This window comes from Hyla sarda, chromosome 5 (assembly GCF_029499605.1).
Source record: "Hyla sarda isolate aHylSar1 chromosome 5, aHylSar1.hap1, whole genome shotgun sequence".
In the NCBI taxonomy this organism is placed as follows: domain Eukaryota; kingdom Metazoa; phylum Chordata; class Amphibia; order Anura; family Hylidae; genus Hyla; species Hyla sarda.
In genome coordinates, this window is record NC_079193.1 from 289942779 (window position 1) to 289961827 (window position 19049).

Consider the following 19049-nt stretch of genomic DNA (forward strand, 5'->3'; position numbering starts at 1 on the left):
GTGGCCTTCCTCTGCCTGTCATTTTTTTGTTTAAATTTGCACAAGTGTCACACCTAATGTGATTTGCACTAGGGTGACACAATTTGCCCTGCAGGCAGGAAAAATGGCAACTGTGACATGAACTAACAGTGACAACTGATTTTATTTAACAGCCAAAAAAGGTATTTTTTTTTAATTTGCACAACTGTCACACCTAATGTGATTAGCACTAGGGTGACACAATTTGCCCTGCAGGCAAAAAAATGGCAACTGTGACGTGAAATGACAGTGACGACTGATTTTATTTAACAGCCAAAAAAGGTATTTTTTTTTAATTTGCACAACTGTCACACCTAATGTGATTTGCACTAGAGTGACACAATTTGCCCTGCAGGCAAGAAAAATGGCAACTGTGACGTGAACTAATAGTGACGACTGATTTTATTTAACAGCCAAAAAAGGTATTTTTTTTTACATTTCCACAACTTTCACACCTAATGTGATTTGCACTAGGGTAACACAATTTGCCCTGCAGGCAAAAAAAAAAAAAAAAATGGCAACTGTGACGTGAAATGACAGTGACGACTGATTTTATTTAACAGCCAAAAAAGGTATTTTTTTTTTAATTTGCACAACTGTCACACCTAATGTGATTTGCACTAGGGTGACACAATTTGCCCTGCAGGCAAGAAAAATGGCAACTGTGACGTGAACTAACAGTGACGACTGATTTTATTTAACAGCCAAAAAAGGTATTTTTTTTAAATTTGCACAACTGTCACACCTAATGTGATTTGCACTAGGGTGACACAATTTGCCCTGCAGGCAAGAAAAAAGGCAACTGTGACGTGAACTAACAGTGATGACTGATTTTATTTAACAGCCAAAAAAGTTTTTTTTTTTTTTAATTTGCACAACTGTCACACCTAATGTGATTTGCACTAGGGTGACACAATTTGCCCTGCAGGCAAAAAAAAATGGCAACTGTGACGTGAACTGAAAGTGACAACTGATTTTATTTAATAGCCAAAAAAGTTTTTTTTTTTAATTTGCACAACTGTCACACCTAATGTGATTTGCACTAGTGTGACAATGAGCAAAAAAAACTTGCCAGAGGAGTTCCCCTTTTATGCAGTGGTCCCCAACCAGGGTGCCTCCAGCTGTTGCAAAACACACGGACTGATGTATTTCAGCCCTTTGAATACTCTAGTAGTTAGTTGCTTTAAAGTAAAAAAGCTTGCCAGCGGAGTTCCCCTTTTATGCAGTGGTCCCCAACCAGGGTGCCTCCAGCTGTTGCAAAACACACGGACTGATATATTTCAGCCCTTTGAATACTGTAGTAGTTAGTTGCTTTAAAGAAAAAAAGCTTGCCAGCGGAGTTCCCCTTTTAATCTGTGGTCCCCAACCAGGGTGCCTACAGCTGTTGCAAAACACACGGACTGATATCTTTCAGCCCTTTGAATACTGTAGTAGTTAGTTGCTTGAAGGAACTTAAGTTTTATACTGGAGTATCCCTTTTAACCAGCGGTTCCCTCCCAACCAGGTTGCCTCCAGCTGTTGCAAGACACACGGACTGATATCTTTCAGCCCTAAAAAGGGCTTTTTTGGGTGCTGTCCTTAAAGCAGATGTTACACTAGTGCTTTAGGAGTAAACTGGACCCTGAATACACCACCTAGCAGCAACCTAGCTATCGCTTTCCCTATACAGCAGGAGCAGCTTCTCTGTCCCTCCACTTCCTAAGCCTGCAGCATGCTGAATGAGGCTAAAATGGCGTCTGTGCAAGAGGTAGGAGGGTCTGGAAGGCAGGGACTGCTGCTGATTGGCTGTAATGTGTCTGCTGACTCTGACTCACAGGGTCAAAATTTACTACAATGTTAAAGTATAGGGGGCGGATCGAACTTCACATATGTTCGCCTGGCGATGCGAACGTGAACATGCGAAATTCGCCGGGAACTGTTCCCCTGCGAACAATTCGCGACATCTCTACTACACTACAGTGCTCTCTGCTGACACCTCTGTCCATATCAGGAACTGTCCAGAGTAGAAGCAAATCCCCATAGCAAACCTCTCCTGCTCTGGACAGTTCCTGACCCGGGCAAAGGTGTCAGCAGAGAGCACTGTGGTCAGACTGAAAAGAAATTAAAAAAGAAAATAACTTGGAGCATACAGCAGCTGATAAGTACTAGAAGGATTAAGATTTTTATATAGAAATCATTTACAAATCCATTTAACTTTCTGGCACCAGTTGATTTAAAAATACAAAATGTTTTCCCCCAGAGTACCCCCTTAAACAAAAGCGAGCCCAGTACTGAACCTTGGGGTACACCACTAATAACCGGGGACCACAAAACTACACAAAACTATTCTGGCCCTCCAGATGTTGCAAAACTACAACTTCCAGCATGCCCGGACAGCCAACGGCTGTCCGGGCATGCTGGAAGTTGTGGTTTTGCAACATCTGAAGGGCCACAGTCTGAAGACCACTAATCTAGATGATTAGATACAGTACAAATTAACACCTCATATGTCTGTGTATAAATTGTCTGAAAAAGCCTTTATAAATGAATATACTTCATACAACTAGTGACTTCTCGTGCATATCATTGAATTATAATAGAACATAGTATATATATATATATATATATATATATATATATATATATATTCACTATTTATTTATTTTTTGGCCCTGGGCCAAATAGTGGGTGGGTGATTGGGGGATGAATGTTTATGGATATGGGGGAGATTTATCAAAACCTGTGCAGAGGAAAACTTGCCCCGTTGCCCATAGCAACCAATCAGATCTCTTCTTTCACTTTTAACAAGACCTCTGCAAAATGAAAGAAGCAATCTGATTGGTTGCTATGGGCAACTGGGCAAGTTTTCCTCTGCACAGGTCTTGATAAATCTCCCCCCATAATCATTGTAGTATTTATGTGCTTTGCTAAACTTTTTTTTGTGTATAAAAAAAGTTATAAAAATAAAATAAAAATAAAAGAATATATTTTGATGCGGCAGATCCCATTCCCAGTCCTTGGCATATTTAGGTGTCAGTGCAGCAGACAGTGATGACATCTAAAGTATAATAAAATGATAGACATATCAGATGCCTGTGTGACGACCAGTCGCCGCCTATAATCCTTTTAACAAACAGGGACTGAAAGCCATAGAAGAGATATAAGAGTAAATCTAATTCCTGTAGATGTCTGCCCGGCTAATAATCTACTTCTCCTATCTCATTGTATGGAGCGGAGGGTCTAGATAATAACATTGTACTATCTGTAACACCAGATTACTCCTGGATAGGTGACCCCTGTGTCTGCATTGAATGTAACAAGTCCTTTAAAGTGATGTCCTAGAGCAGTGGTCTTCAACCTGCGGACCTCCAGACAGGGCCGTTTGAAGGAATTTGGGGGCCCCAAGCAAAATGGACATGGAGGCCCCCCCCCCCCTTGATGTTCATGCACGTCACGCTCTAGGGCCGGTGTCAGGACGTAGTATCGCCGGCCCTTGAATGCTGGGAGCGCGAACGTTGATACGAGGTCCCCACGTTAGGTGCAGCACAGTTCCCCCACGTTAGGTGCAGCACAGTTCCCCCCACCTTAGGTGCGGCACAGTTCCCCCCACATTAGGTACAGTAGAGTTCCCCCCACATTAGGTGCAGCAGAGTTCTCCCAACATTAGGCTAGCAGTGTTCCCCCACATTAGGTGCAGTATAGTTCCCCCACATTAGGTGCAGTATAGTTCCCCCACATTGGGTGCAGTATAGATCTCCACATTAAGTGCAGTATAGTTCCCCACATTAGGTGCAGTATAGTTCCCCCACATAAGGTGCAGTATAGTTCCCCCACATTAGGTGGAGTATAGTTCCCCCACATTAGGTGCAGTATAGTTCCCCCACATTAGGTGCAGTATAGTTCTCCACATTAGGTGCAGTATAGTTTCCCACATTATGTGCAGTATAGCTCCCCACATTAGGTGCAGTATAGCTCCCCAAATTAGGTGCAGTATAGTTCCCCCACATTAGGTGCAGTATAGTTCCCCCACATTAGGCAGTATAGTTCCCCCACATTAGGTGCTGTACAGTTCCGGGCAAGCACTGGCTGTGCTCGGGGCCCCCCAGCCAGCTCGGGGCCCCAAAGCCAGCTCGGGGCCCCAAGCAATTGCTTGGTTTGCCTGTCCTGTATCGACGGGCCTGCCTCCAGATGTTGCAAAACTACAACTCCCAGCATGCCCGGACAGCCGTTGGCTGTCCAGGCATGCTGGGAGTTGTAGTTTTGCAACATCTGGAGGTCCGCAGGTTGAAGACCACTGTCCTAGAGTGAAGTCCATACAGTATCTATAAGATCATAAAAATACCAGGACTTTCTATGACAGAGATGAGACGGACAACCAATGAATATTAGGTCATTTATATAAAGTTGCATATCGGTGCCCAATAGTCATGTCACGAAACGGATCTATTGAATAAGGCATAAAGTAAAGGCAGTATACACTTTAAAGGGGGTACTCCCCTGGAAAACATTTTTTTACATCAACTGGTGCCAGAAAGTTAAACAGATTTGCAGGTTACTTCTATTAAAAACAATCTTAATCCTTTCAGTGCTTATTAGCTGCTGTATACTACAAAGGAAGCTCTTTTCTTTTTGAATTTTCTTTCTGTCTGACCACAGTGCTCTCTGCTGACACCTCTGTCCATTTTAGGAACTGTTTGAAGCAGGATAGGTTTGCTATGGGGATTTGCTCCTACTCTGGACAGTTCCTAAAATGGACAGAGGTGTCAGCAGAGAGCACTGTGATCAGACAGAAAGGGAAATTCAAAAAGAAAATAACTTCTTTTGAAAAATACAGCAGTCTAAGTACTGGAAGGGTTAAGATTTTTAGATAAGTTTACAAAATTACCCATTTTAGGATCATATTTAGCTTTAGACATGCAGTTGGGGGACCATTACCATGTAAAGGGAAAAAGTAGGCTCATATAGGCCTAAGTAGGCTCAGGGATATATAGTGCCATGATGGACAGGGATATATAGTGCCATGATGGACAAGGATGTATAGTGCCATGATGGACAAAGATATATAGTGCCATGATTGATTGGGATATATAGTGCCATGATGGACAGGGACATATAGTGCCATGATGGACAGAGATATATAGTGCCATGATGGACAGGGATATATAGTGCCATGATGGACAGGGACATATAGTGCCATGATGGACAGAGATATATAGTGCCATGATGGACAGAGATATATAGTGCCATGATGGACAGGGATATATAGTGCCATGATGGACAGGGATATATAGTGCCATGATGGACAGGGACATATAGTGCCATGATGGACAGAGATATATAGTGCCATGATAAACAGGGATATATAGTGCCATGATGGACAGGGATATATAGTGCCATGATGGACAGAGATATATAGTGCCATGATGGACAGAGATATATAGTGCCATGATGGACAGGGATATATAGTGCCATGATGGACAGGGATATATAGTGCCATGATGGACAGGGACATATAGTGCCATGATGGACAGAGATATATAGTGCCATGATGGACAGGGATATATAGTGCCATGATGGACAGGGATATATAGTGCCATGATGGACAGGGATGTATAGTGCCATGATGGACAGGGATGTATAGTGCCATGATGGACAGGGATATATAGTGTCATGATGGATATGGATATATAGTGCCATGATGGACAGGGATATATAGTGCCATGATGGACAGGGATATATAGTGCCATGATGGACAGGGATATATAGTGCCATGATGGACAGGGATATATAGTGCCATGATGGACAGGGATGTATAGTGCCATGATGAACAGGGATATATAGTGCCATGATGGACAGGGATATATAGTGCCATGATGAACAGGGATATATAGTGCCATGGTGGACAGGGATATATAGTGCAATGATGGACAGGGATATATAGTGCCATGATGAACAGGGATATATAGTGCCATGATGGACAGGGATATATAGTGTCATGATGGATATAAAGTGCCATAATGGACAGGGATATATAGTGCCATGATGGACAGGGGTATATAGTGTCATGATGGACAGGGATATATAGTGCCATGATGGACAGTGGTATACAGTGCCATGATGGACAGGGATATATAGTGCCATGATGGACAGGGAAATATAGTGTCATGAAGGACAGGGAAATATAGTGCCATGATGGATATGGATATATAGTGCCATGATGGACAGGGGTATATAGTGCCATGATGGACAGGGATATATAGTGCCATGATGGACAGGGATATATAGTGCCATGATAGACAGGGATATATAGTGCCATGATGGACAGGGATATATATAGTGCCATGATGGATATGGATATATAGTGCCATGATGGAAAGGGATGTATAGGGCCATGATGGACAGGGATATATAGTGTCATGATGGATATGGATATATAGTGTCATGATGGACAGGGGTATATAGTGTCATGATGGACAGGGATATATAGGGCCATGATGGATATGGATATATAGTGCCATGATGGATATGGATATATAGTGCCATGATGGATATATAGTGCCATGATGGACAGGGATATATAGTGCCATGATGGACAGGGATATATAGTGCCATGATGGACAGGGGTATATAGTGTCATGATGGACAGGGATATATAGGGCCATGATGGATATGGATATATAGTGCCATGATGGATATGGATATATAGTGCCATGATGGATATATAGTGCCATGATGGACAGGGATATATAGTGCCATGATGGACAGGGGTATATAGTGACATGATGGACAGGGATATATAGTGCCATGATGGATATATAGTGTCATGATAGATATGGATATATAGTGCCATGATGGAAAGGGATATATAGTGCCATGATGGATATGGATATATAGTGCCATGATGGACAGGGATATGTAGTGCCATGATGGATATATAGTGCCATGATGGAAAGGGATATATAGTGCCATGATGGACAGGGGTATATAGTGCCATGATGGACAGGGGTATATAGTGTCATGATGGACAGGGATATATAGTGCCATGATGGATATGGATATATAGTGTCATGATGGATATGGATATATAGGGCCATGATGGACAGGGATATATAGTGCCATGATGGACAGGGATATATAGTGCCATGATGGATATGGATATATAGTGCCATGATGGACAGGGATATATAGTGCCATGATGGACAGGGATATATAGTGCCATGATGGACAGGGATATATAGTGCCATGATGGACAGGGATATATAGTGCCATGATGGACATGGGTATATAGTGTCATGATGGACAGGGATATATAGGGCCATGATGGACAGGGATATATAGTGCCATGATGGACATGGGTATATAGTGTCATGATGGACAGGGATATATAGGGCCATGATGGACAGGGATATAAAGTGCCATGATGGACAGGGATTCAAGGTGACATAACAGACAGGCAAACATAGATGAATAAGAAAATGATCAAGGATAAAATGTAGAATGGAGGAATGGGCAGCATATCGTAACAAGGCATCTTCTAAGTGTCCTGCATCTATCTGTTTTTGTATGGACGGCTGAGTTTCCAGATATCTGTGCTACATTTGATGTGCTGCTTTTATTTGGACATTAGATAGATAGATAAATAGACAGACAGACAGATAGATAGATAGATAGATAGATAGATAGATAGATAGACAGATAGACAATTCAAAATAGATAGATAATGATAGATAGAGAGAAATTTCATTGTAGATAGATACTGATAGATAGTTATGACAGGTAGATGGACTAATAAAAATAGTAGATAGATAAAAATAGACAATTATAGATATATATGGATAGATAGATACATAGACATTTAATTGTATATAGATAGATAAATAAATAGATAGACTGTTACAAATAGATAGATGGTCGATTTTTGGTATTAGATAGATATGAAATAGATAGATAGACATTTCATTGTAGACAGATACTTATAGATAGTAATGACAGATAGATGGACTAATAATAATTGCAGATAGATAGAGATAGATAGAGTAAAAAATAGCGGACAAGCAGCACAACCAATCAAAAAGTGCAAAGTAGTCGGGTGCAGGCAACCAGTTGGTCCAGGTCACGGACCCAAAATCCAGGTAGAAAAAAGATAGTCGCAGCACTCCAAGTAGGTGAAAAAATATAAAGTGGCTTTATTCCATACATGTTTTTTGAATGGAATAAAGCCACTTTATATTTTTTCACTTACTTGGAGTGCTGCGACTATTTTTTTTTCTACCTAGATGGATAGAGATTTATTCATAAATAGATAATGATAGCTAGATAGATAGATAGATAGATAGACATTAATCATAGATAGATAGATAGATAGATAGATAGACATTAATCATAGATAGATAGATAGATAGATAGATAGACGTTTAACCATAGATAGATAGATAATTATGGATAGATAGGTGATAGATAAATAGACATTAACCATATATAGATAATGATAGATAGATAAATAGATATATAGATAGAGAGACATTTAATCATATATAGATAATTATAGTTAGATAGACATTTAATCATGGATAGATGGATAGATTGATGATAGACATTTAATCATAGATAGAAAATTATAGATCGATAGATAGATAGACATTTAATCATAGATAGAATAGGTTATATGTAGGTAAAGAGAGATGGTAATGTCTAGCCTCCAGGATACAGAGATGTTATGGTTGGAGTGTATTGACATGGCCGCCCAGGGTTGAGGGGTTTCAGCACTCCGCAGTGTTGTTCTGTCCTCTGGACAGTTTCAGTTGACACTTTAGGCATCTTGTGGATTGCAGCAGCGCCTCTTACAGGTAAGGCACAAGAAGGTAATGTGGAACTGCCAGAGAAAGCTATGTAAGTGGGATTAAAGCTGTTAATGGGAATAATTATGCGAAGTGCATTAAGTTTGAAGTGAATGACCAGAAACAATCCCTCCTTTATTATTTTTGCCCACTTCACACCTTGTTTTCCTGGTAGAGGTTCCCTATCCAGCAACTGAAGTGTCAAGTCTGCGCCCAGTTCTGGCCTGGTTTCGGGCAAGCTGAGAGCAGACAGGGCCCAGTTTCAGTCTGGTCATTTACATCTCCTCTCATTATTATCATATGAATAGTAATGAGAGGTGTCAGGACACACTGCACATGGTTCCTACAGGTCAATGATCATCTGCATGCTAGGGGATTGGAAGAATAACAGAAAATAATAAGAATAATAATAGAACATGTATTTGAGCCAATAGTAAAAATTATCTTTATCTTTACCTTTATTTATTACCTTTCATTTTGTGACTAATACTCAACAATAATTTAGCAGTGGAAGGACTGGTAACATGTCCGCTCTTTACAATGTTCATTTCCATTAAATTATTATTGTTGTTCTTCTTCTTATTATTATTATGAATAATAATACTAATATCTACTACTCATTTGGCCCTTATTTAGTTATAATTTTTTATTTTTACATCAATGTCTATATCTAGGTTGTGTTCACATGTTCAGGTTTTTAATTGCAATTATTGAATACAAAGATAATAACATATAAATGGAGGAAACTTAGAAAGGAAAGCCTGAGACTTATTCTCTTTTAGACACATTTCCGATTTAATAATTTATATTCAATAGTTGGGTGAATACGTATCCATCTCTACTGTATCTATCTGTTATTATACATATATTCAATAATGCAAACACAGGACCCAGATCAGTAACATTTATGAATGGGGAATCTGCAGACACAATTCCCAGTCCTTGGAGGTTATTATATTGTGATGATATGATTCTTATAGACAACATGATGATGTCTTTAGTCTCTGAGTATCAGAATAGAGAGATAATTAGGATAAGAGGGAAGATGACACCGCCGTGAATAATTACCAGGGGGAAATTGAATCAGCATGTGAACAATGATCATTATGTGTTATCACTCATATCTGCTGCATGCTGTAGATGTAACCTGTGGAGTAATTCACACACAGGGCTGATTACAAGTCATTACAGTGTAGGATCATCCACTCTCCTTGGTCCAGTCACATGACCCCCTGGTATAGCCCTGCCCACAAACTGTGAAGCTCTCTACCTGCTGCAGGATGACCACGCCCATCACACCTTTCTGCAGAATTACTCCGCCCCTGTGCCCTGATTGGTCACTGCTGTGCTTATAGACACCTGGTTATGTCCTCAGGGCAGACACAAGCCTCTACTAGCCTGAGTGTGACCAGCTGAAGCCACCAGAGCCCTGGACAACCCTGAGCTCTACCTCTCCTCTGCAGACATGAGCAGCCCTGATGGTGGATACTCCAGTGACGACCAGCTCCAGGGAAGGTGCTCAGTGCCAGTCATGATGTCCAGCCTGGGCCATTGCCAGTGGACATCTGACATCTCCATCAACTCTATTATGGAGAAGACCAAGAACAAGTTTGAAACTGCCAACCCCAGAAGCAAAACTGATGCTCGGATTCGCCGTCCAATGAATGCATTTATGGTGTGGGCTAAAGATGAGCGCAAGAGACTGGCCCAGCAGAACCCGGACCTGCATAATGCAGAGCTCAGCAAGATGTTAGGTAAGAGGGGGTACTGGGGGCTTTGTAATGGGGAGACAGGGATTCTGGTTTATTGGGATGACAACTGTATTACTGGCAGAGGTATAGTTACATTTGTAGTATTGTACTGTTAATAATATGGTGATATAATGTTCAGTAACAGTGGTTTATGATAATAGTTTAGTCATAGTCACAAGTATAAATATTTTTGATATAGTAAAATAATAAGTAATAAATGGCAGGGCTGATTCTTCCGGCTGATCTTCTTCATCTGTGTGGATTGGAGTAGTAAACATTAATACTTATAGTGAAAGAGTATTATATAATAGTATTTTGGAATAGTAATATTGGAAAAGTATGAGAACTGTAATAAAAAAAATCCATAATTGTTGTAGCAGTAGTATTAGCAAAGTAGGCTTGATATGGTAGAAGTACATCAAATAAGTAGTGTAGTAATATTAGTAGTGCAATACCTTTATTTTGGAAGCAACTAGTGTTCTGTCTCTGGAGATTATTTAATATTTGTAAATAAATTATTTTATAGAACTATATTTGATTACTGATGTAATATATTCACTATGATGGTGATACTTGGGTATATATTCAGTACATTTGTATAGACAGAAAGTTTGTTATTATTATAGTTAATGATTTTCACATCTAATTATTATCTACCTAAACCAATAATTCAAGTAATAAGCAGCACACTGACATGACATTATGTCTACATACTGCTTACCATAACTGACTAGTCTTTTGTAACCTGTCTGTGCATCTATATTCTGCAGTTATTATTAGGATTTTACATTAATGGTAACTTTATCTTGTCTTCTACAGGACAAACATGGAAGTCTCTGACGCTGGTTGATAAGCGACCATTTGTAGAGGAAGCTGAGAGGTTGCGAGTACAACACTTGCAGGACCATCCCGAATACAAGTACAGACCTAGGAGGAGAAAGCAGATAAAGAGGATGAAGAAGGCAGATGAGAGTCTTTACCCAGACACAGACATACCCACCTCTGCAATGCTCATCACAGATGGACTCATGGCAATGGACAACTTTACCAGAGCTTACCCAGAGCACCAGGCCAGTCATGTCTCACAGAACATTGCAAGCAATTACAAGGAACATCAATCTATGTCACACTATTACAAACCCTACAATCTGCCAACATCCCCGATGCCCCAGATGACTCCATTACACCACTCATCATCACCTACCCAAGACGAAAACCAAATGATGCCTTACACCTACAACACTTCCTATTCCTTTCACTTCCAGCAAAACAATCCGTGTTCTAAGTATGGAAGACAAATCCCTAAGTCAGAACAAAGTTCATTGGAGAATCAAGAACAAGTCTCTCCACATTTGTACTATTCCCAACACTATGTACCTACCAGCAGAGCTCACCAGATGGTACAACCAGGACAGTCATCACCTCTTCATGAGCCGGAACCCATTCATAGAGCAGAGCACTTCCACCAGAGCCAGCTTGTGGGGGACATTGATAAGAATGAGTTTGATCAATATCTCATGCTCGATGTCAAGTTTGATGCGGAGCTGAACTCTCACACAGAGGGAGTGGACACCACAAATCTGCTGCCATCTTTAATCTCAGAATCAAGTAATATCTGTTGCTACAGTTACTGTAGCACATGAAGCTCTTTTCAGTTCTTCATATAGTGTGAAGGCCAATGGGACATTAAAATGAACTATTATTACTGTGCATTGCCAGGTATTTTACAAGAGAAATCAGATATATGTGAAATATATTAATTATAGTGTAGATTTTGTATTTCACTTTGTACTTGCTTTGTATTTTTATACTTTTTAATGCAGAAATAAATAAGCTAATTGTTTTATACTGATGTCAGACTATTCTTTTTTATTTATAATCTATGTTATTATGGTTATTAAGGTCAAATAAGGGCAAGGTATTACTGTTCACTGCCAAAATACCTACAATCAGCTGATCATAGTTTTTTTTCCTCTAAAGTATCATAACATTTACATTAACATTTTCTTGATAATTTAAAGTACCAGATAGATTAAAGAATATTTGTATAGTTTAGTAATTAATATTCGCTGTTTCTATTTACTTTTCCTATCATATGAGATTAGGAAATTAGATAAATACTTTTCCTGACAACCAAATGTTTATTCTAAAAGTAATAACAAATAAAGTAAATTCCATGGTCACATATCAATGAACAGTACCACCAAGTGGCCATTTTTGTAATTGAACATGATGGTTTATCAACAGGATCTTACATCAAAGTTATGTTCTGTTGTATCTCCCTGTGTATTGCATACATCTAGTACCCCTCAAACACATTTAAAGCGGTATTCTACCCTAGACATCTTATTCCCTAACCAAAGAATAGGGATAAGATGTCTGATCGCAGTGGGGTCGGCCTGTGTCGGTGTCGGTGGGGTCCCCTCCATTTATGTCTATAGAAGAGGGCATGATGGCTAGCACATAACTGTCACGCCTCCACCCATAGACATGAATGGAGGGGGCGTGACAGATGTTGTTACCCATCATCTGGAAAGGAGCAGAGTTTGCTCCATGCACCGGATGACTGGGGTGTCGCGCTGGAGATCGTGGGGAGTCCCAGTGGCCAGACCCCCTTGATCAAACATGTTTAGGGGATTAGTCTTAGGACACTGCTATCCATTCTGGATATAACATATAAATGTCATGAAATTATGAATATTCTTGCTTTTTGCGGTTACAATCTGCATCTGGATCTTCAGCGTGGAATCTGTGCAGGACCGCACATATAACACATACAGTGGTGGTGCTCAGCTGGAGATCACAGACAAATAATGGATAATAAAAGGATGAAGCGGCACTCACCACAACAGTGCAAAAGTTTTTAATTTTCAATCACGGTGCAGGTAATGTACAAAAGCAGGGAGTAACCACAGACTGCAGGGGTGATCAATACCGCCGTTTAGTGCGGCAGTGCGTATTTCCTTTTGTTGATGCTCAAGCGTCATCAGGGTCGTCAGGGGGGGTGGGGACAGACGACAGGGGCACTCGGGACAGCCGTTTATACTTTAATGCATACTTCCTCTTGCCGTCGGCAAGAGGAAGTACGCATTGACGTACGAAACAGCTGTCCGAGTGCCCTTGCCCTTCTTCTTTACATGACATGCACCGCGATTGAAGATTACAGACTTTTGCACCATTGTGGCGAGTGTCACTTCCATCTTTTTATTATCCATCTTCAGCGTAGCAGTCATTAGCTGGCATCAAAGTGCCACTTAGCTCACTACCTCAGACCCTGGATGACTTTGTGTCTCTGGGTTTTTTGCCCTTTTACATGTATAATTTTGTTACATTGGTTTGGTTCATTCCATGGTAAAAAAAAAAAAAACAACAACATTTCAATTTACTTCCGAGAAATATCCATTACACTAATTCACTTTTAAGGCATCTTTTACTGCAGTTAAAACAAGTCAGATTCAGCACACATCCTGTCTGACGTGGAAGCCATTAGCTGCTACCTAAAGATAACAAGAATGTATTTTTGACTAGCTTGACTTGGAATGGAAAGTCGCGCATAGACATTATTTACTATGAGAGCAGAACGTCTTAACTCCGCCTCTAAAATATAATTCTCCCACAAAGTGTGTTAGAGAGAATAGTATTAATAATGTAGTTTTTCTTTTATTACTGACGCTGCTGAATTTCCAGCCTGTTCATGAATGTCTGCCACATCTGCTGCAATCTGAACTGGAGCAATGTCTGTATAACAACTTTAGGCTGTTGTGAGCAATTCAGAATACATCTGGAAAACATGGTCGCCATGATGACCAAAGACATGGGGGGGGGGGAGGGATTTATAAAGCTATTAAGAAGCTTATTTTGCCTTACATTTGGTGCATAAAATGTCTCATGTGTGCCTAAGCACTTTTCTGTACAACTTTTCTGTTGTGTACAAGTGTACAGCAAATTGTACAAACTCGCTTTCTTATAGAAGATTTCCAGCGATAAGACATTTATGCTCTATATATGCATAAATGTCTGGTCACAGGGTCCGACCCCCATGGCTTGGCCCCCGCTCTGTGCGTTTCGTACCCAGCACGTCAGCTAGTCGAGACACGCCCCCTGCATTAATCTTTATGGGAAAAGCGGAGACCAATGAATGCTGTGTCTCCGCCTCTCCCATAGAGCTGAATTAAGGGGTCGTGTCATGACTAGCTGACGTGCTGGGTACAAAACTCACAGAGCGGGGGCCAAGCCATGGGGGTCGGACCCTGCGACCGGACATTTTCCCATCCCATAATGATGAATGGAGGGAGCGTGTTTCGACCAGCTGATGTGCTAGGTTTGAAACGATTTTTCCTAGGGTAGAGCCAGGATCGAGCTGGGGCCTTGTACAGGAGATTTGGGGGGGGGGGGGGAGGGGAAAGGTTCCCGGCTATTGGACCGTGCGATCAGATATTTATCCCCTATACTGTGGATGAGAGATACATGTCTTACAGCTGGACATCTTCTTTAAGGCATTTAAATGTTTTAACTTGCAGTGGCAACATATTTATAAATTGCGAATGTCACATAAAATGTCGCAAACCCTTCCAAAAAGTCAAGTTAGACCTCTCCTTGAAAACTGCCTTTGGAGAGCACTTTTAAAAAGTTGCCGAGAAGAGAATGAATCACACAAAATGGGGATTCTGAAGTACTTTATTGTTTTTTGCTCATGTGCACTAAGCTGATAAAGGACGTGCAACTTTTTAAAAATAAATTTGGCGCACGTAAAGAAAAAACGAAGCAACAAAAAAAAATGACAAAAAAACTTACGTACCAAAGGCAACCTTTAAAAAGCTCTCTCATGGTTTATTTACAAACAAGGTTGAAGTTTCAGCCCTAGAGAGAACAAAAATCTTTGTTATAAACACAGATGACTTAACGTATCAATAAATAAATTACGGTATACGTCCCCTATTCCCTGTAGTGTTATAGGTAGACAAGGTTAGACATCGGTAGCCAGATTAGGTTAGATTAGTTTACATTAGATTCATTATCTAGTAAGTAGTTAATTGACTTATACATTCAGTTTAGGGCTAATTAGAACTGTTTAAGTTAATGAATTTACTTTCAGGTTTTATTTTTTATTATGTTTTGTTTGTTTGTGAGATGTTATCACAGGCAGAAATAAAATCTGAATTGAAAAAGATTAAAAGACAGACAGAACCATGCGAAAACAGGAGCAGAACAGAGAAAATGTATGAAGAAAAGACTAGCATCTTTATCTTATTCTGAACCCACTCCTGGTTTTGGCTTACAAATACTGCCACAAATTGTTGACCGAATTGTGCTGTATAAAGAGGACAAAAGGAGATTTTTAAAAAGTGATTTGCGCAAAATTTATAAATGACAGATATCTCTTAAAATATCTAGTACATTTGGACTTTTTTTTTGAGCCAGTATAATTTTTAAGCGTTTTTAACTTTCTTAATATATTGTACTAAAACGTCATCCCTTTGCATCTCTACAATTCTTCAACTTATAAAATAATTCACACATTTTGGCAGAAATAGGTCCAATGACTTTTTTTTTTTGCAAACTTTCAATAAAACCTGGCTTAAATATCCTGACGACTTAATTGTGGCCCCATATGTTTACTAACAACAGAAATTGTAACCAAAGTGTAATTGAAGTCTAAAAATGACAAGAGATGCCTTTTGTTATGGAAATAGTAAAACAAACCAACAAACCTTTTTATTGGAACTTTCTAAAGGCCTTATAAGATGGGGTGCCTGGGGCAGGATAACAAGTGCCAATCTCTGTGATGGTGCTCATTTACAGAGCCTTCACATGGCTAAAATAATAATGCATGATGGCTGGGTCAGTCACGTAGCCCTTTAAATTCATTATTATCAGCCGCATTATTACAGAAATGATCTGTACAAGAAGAAGATTTTGTATTAGGCCTAGTGGCCAGAATGACAACCAGGCCAGAAAGATGTCATAACTATTTTAAAATATAGAGTTTAAAATGAAAAATTAGAAAATGCATCAAAAATTTTGTAAAAATATGGTTAACATAAAAACTTGGTAATTTTCTGATGACACATTCCCTTTAAAAAAAGGTTAAAAGGGAATGATGAGCAGATATCTGAGTCTACATCACTGAAGACTCATATCCTTGTCACGATTCGGCAGGCTGGAGGTGGATCCTCTGTGCCAGAGAGGGATTGGCGTGGACTGTGTCGGTGGACCGGTTCTAAGTTGCTACTGGTATTCACCAGAGCCCGCCGCAAAGCAGGATGGTCTTGCAGCGGCGGTAGCAACCAGGTCGTTTCCACTGGCAATGGCTCAACCTCTCTGACTGCTGAGATAAGCGCGGTACAAGGGAGTAGACAAGAGCAAGGTCAGACGTAGCAGAAGGTCGGGGGCAGGCGGCTAGGTTCGTAGTCAATGGTGAAATAACAGGAGGTCAGGAACACAGTATGGGTAACACAGTAAAGCTTTCTCAAGGCACAAGGCAACAAGATCCGGCAAGGAAGTGCAGAGGAAGTGAGGTTTTAAGAGCATGGAACAGGTGCAAGCTAATCAGGGTGATTGGGCCAGGCACCATCATTGGTGCACTGGCCCTTTAAATCTCAGAGAGCTGGCGCGCGCGCGCCCTAGAGAGCGGAGCCGCGCGCGCCAGAGCATGACAGCCGGGGACCGGGACAGGTAAGTGACTTGGGATGCGATTCGCGGGCGGGCGCGTCCCGCTATGCGAATCGAATCCCTGCCGGCAATGTCAGTGCAGCGCTCCCGGTCAGCGGGTCTGACCGGGGTGCTGCAGGGAGAGAAACGCCGGGAGCGCTTCGGGGAGGAGCAGGGACCCGGAGCGCTCGGCGTAACAGTACCCCCCCCCCCTTAGGTCTCCCTCTCTTTTTGTCGGGATGTCGCTCCACACAGGACGAGGACATCGGGAGCGACTGTAGAGTCTCCCTCCGGGGGACAGCGAAGTCCTGGGTATGCCCATGCACGGCAGACAGTCCAGAAGGAGTGGGAATGGGGAGGGGGGGCAGAGGGTCACCAGGACGGGGGCTATGAGGAGGCACGGCACAGTCCTGATAAGCCTTTGGGAGATCAGGCACAGGAGGACACTGAGGCTCGACAGGCGGGGCTCGACAGGCGGGGTTGGGAGCAGAAGTGAGGCATTTCTTGAGGCAAGCAGGACCCCAATTCTTGATCTCCCCGGTGGTCCAGTCAAGGGTGGGAGAATGATGCTGGAGCCATGGCAGACCGAAGAGGACTTCAGAGGTGCAGCCGGGCAAAACCAAAAATTCAATCTTCTCGAGATGTGGTCCAATGTTCATAAGCAGGGGCACTGTGCGATAACGCACAGTGCAGTGCAACTTGACTCTGTTGACTGAAGAAATGTAGAGCGGCTTGATGAGATGGGTCACCGGGATGCAGTACCTATCAAGCAAAGAGGCCAGAATAAAATTTCCAGAAGAACCAGAGTCCAAGACGGCCACGGCAGAGAAGGAGGAGTTGGCAGAAGGAGAAATCCGTACGGGCACAGTGAGACATGGAGAAGCAGACTCCGTACCCAGAGACGCCAGGCCCACATGAGCAGGTTACGTGCGTGCATTTTCCAGACGTGGAGGACGAATAGGGCAATCCACCAAGAAATGTTCGGTACTAGCGCAGTACAGACATAGATTTTTATCCCTACGGCGAGACCTCTCTTCAAGAGTCAGGCGAGACCGATCTACTTGCATAGGCTCCTCGACGGGAGGCACAGGGGTAGATTGCAAGGGATACCGTGAGAGAGGTGCCCAGGGATTAAGGTCTTTTTCCTGGCGGAGTTCCTGGTGTCTTTCCGAAAAACGCATGTCAATGCGGGTGGCCAAATGGATAAGTTCATGCAGGTTGGCAGGAATCTCTCGTGCGGCCAGCACATCTTTGATGTTACTGGATAGGCCTTTTTTAAAGGTCGCGCAGAGAGCCTCGTTGTTCCAAGATAATTCGGAAGCGAGAGTATGAAATCGGATGGCGTACTCGCCTACTGAAGAATTACCCTGGACCAGGTTCAGCAAGGCAGTCTCGGCAGAAGAAGCTCGGGCTGGTTCCTCAAAGACACTGCGAACCTCAGAGAAGAAGGAGTGTACAGTGGCGGTGACAGGGTCATCGCAGTCCCAGAGCGGTGTGGCCCAAGACAAAGCCTTCCCAGACAGGAGACTGACCACGAAAGCCACCTTCGACCGTTCTGTAGGAAATTGGTCCGACAACATCTCCAAATGTAGGGAACATTGTGACAGAAAACCACGGCAGAGTCTAGAGTCCTCATCAAATTTGTCCGGCAGGGACAAGCGGAGGTTAGGAGTGGCCACTCGCTGCGGAGGAGGTGCAGGAGCTGGCGGAGGAGATGATAGCTGCTGTTGCAGTTGCTGTAGCTGCGACTGAAATTGCTGTACCATGGCGGACACTTGCGAGAGCTGGTGACTTAGATGGGCGATCTGTCGTG

At 41.9% G+C, this 19049-nt stretch overlaps 1 protein-coding gene across 3 annotated transcripts; it reads left to right on the forward strand.

Annotated features, from left to right (window-relative positions):
* Positions 1-8610: 8610 nt before the first annotated feature.
* Positions 8611-12395, forward strand: LOC130272698 (transcription factor Sox-17-alpha-like). 3 transcript variants are annotated; one of them, XM_056518559.1, is made up of 3 exons: positions 8611-8858; positions 10210-10588; positions 11405-12395. In XM_056518559.1, the coding sequence occupies exons 2-3, from the start codon at positions 10300-10302 to the stop codon at positions 12226-12228; spliced, it is 1113 nt and encodes a 370-aa protein (XP_056374534.1). In that variant the 5' UTR covers positions 8611-8858; positions 10210-10299; the 3' UTR covers positions 12229-12395. The 3 variants fall into 3 exon arrangements, with proteins under 3 accessions (XP_056374534.1, XP_056374536.1, XP_056374535.1); XM_056518561.1 differs by having other exon boundaries at positions 8611-8843; XM_056518560.1 differs by lacking the exon at positions 8611-8858 and having other exon boundaries at positions 9838-10588.
* The last annotated feature ends 6654 nt before the right edge of the window (positions 12396-19049 follow it).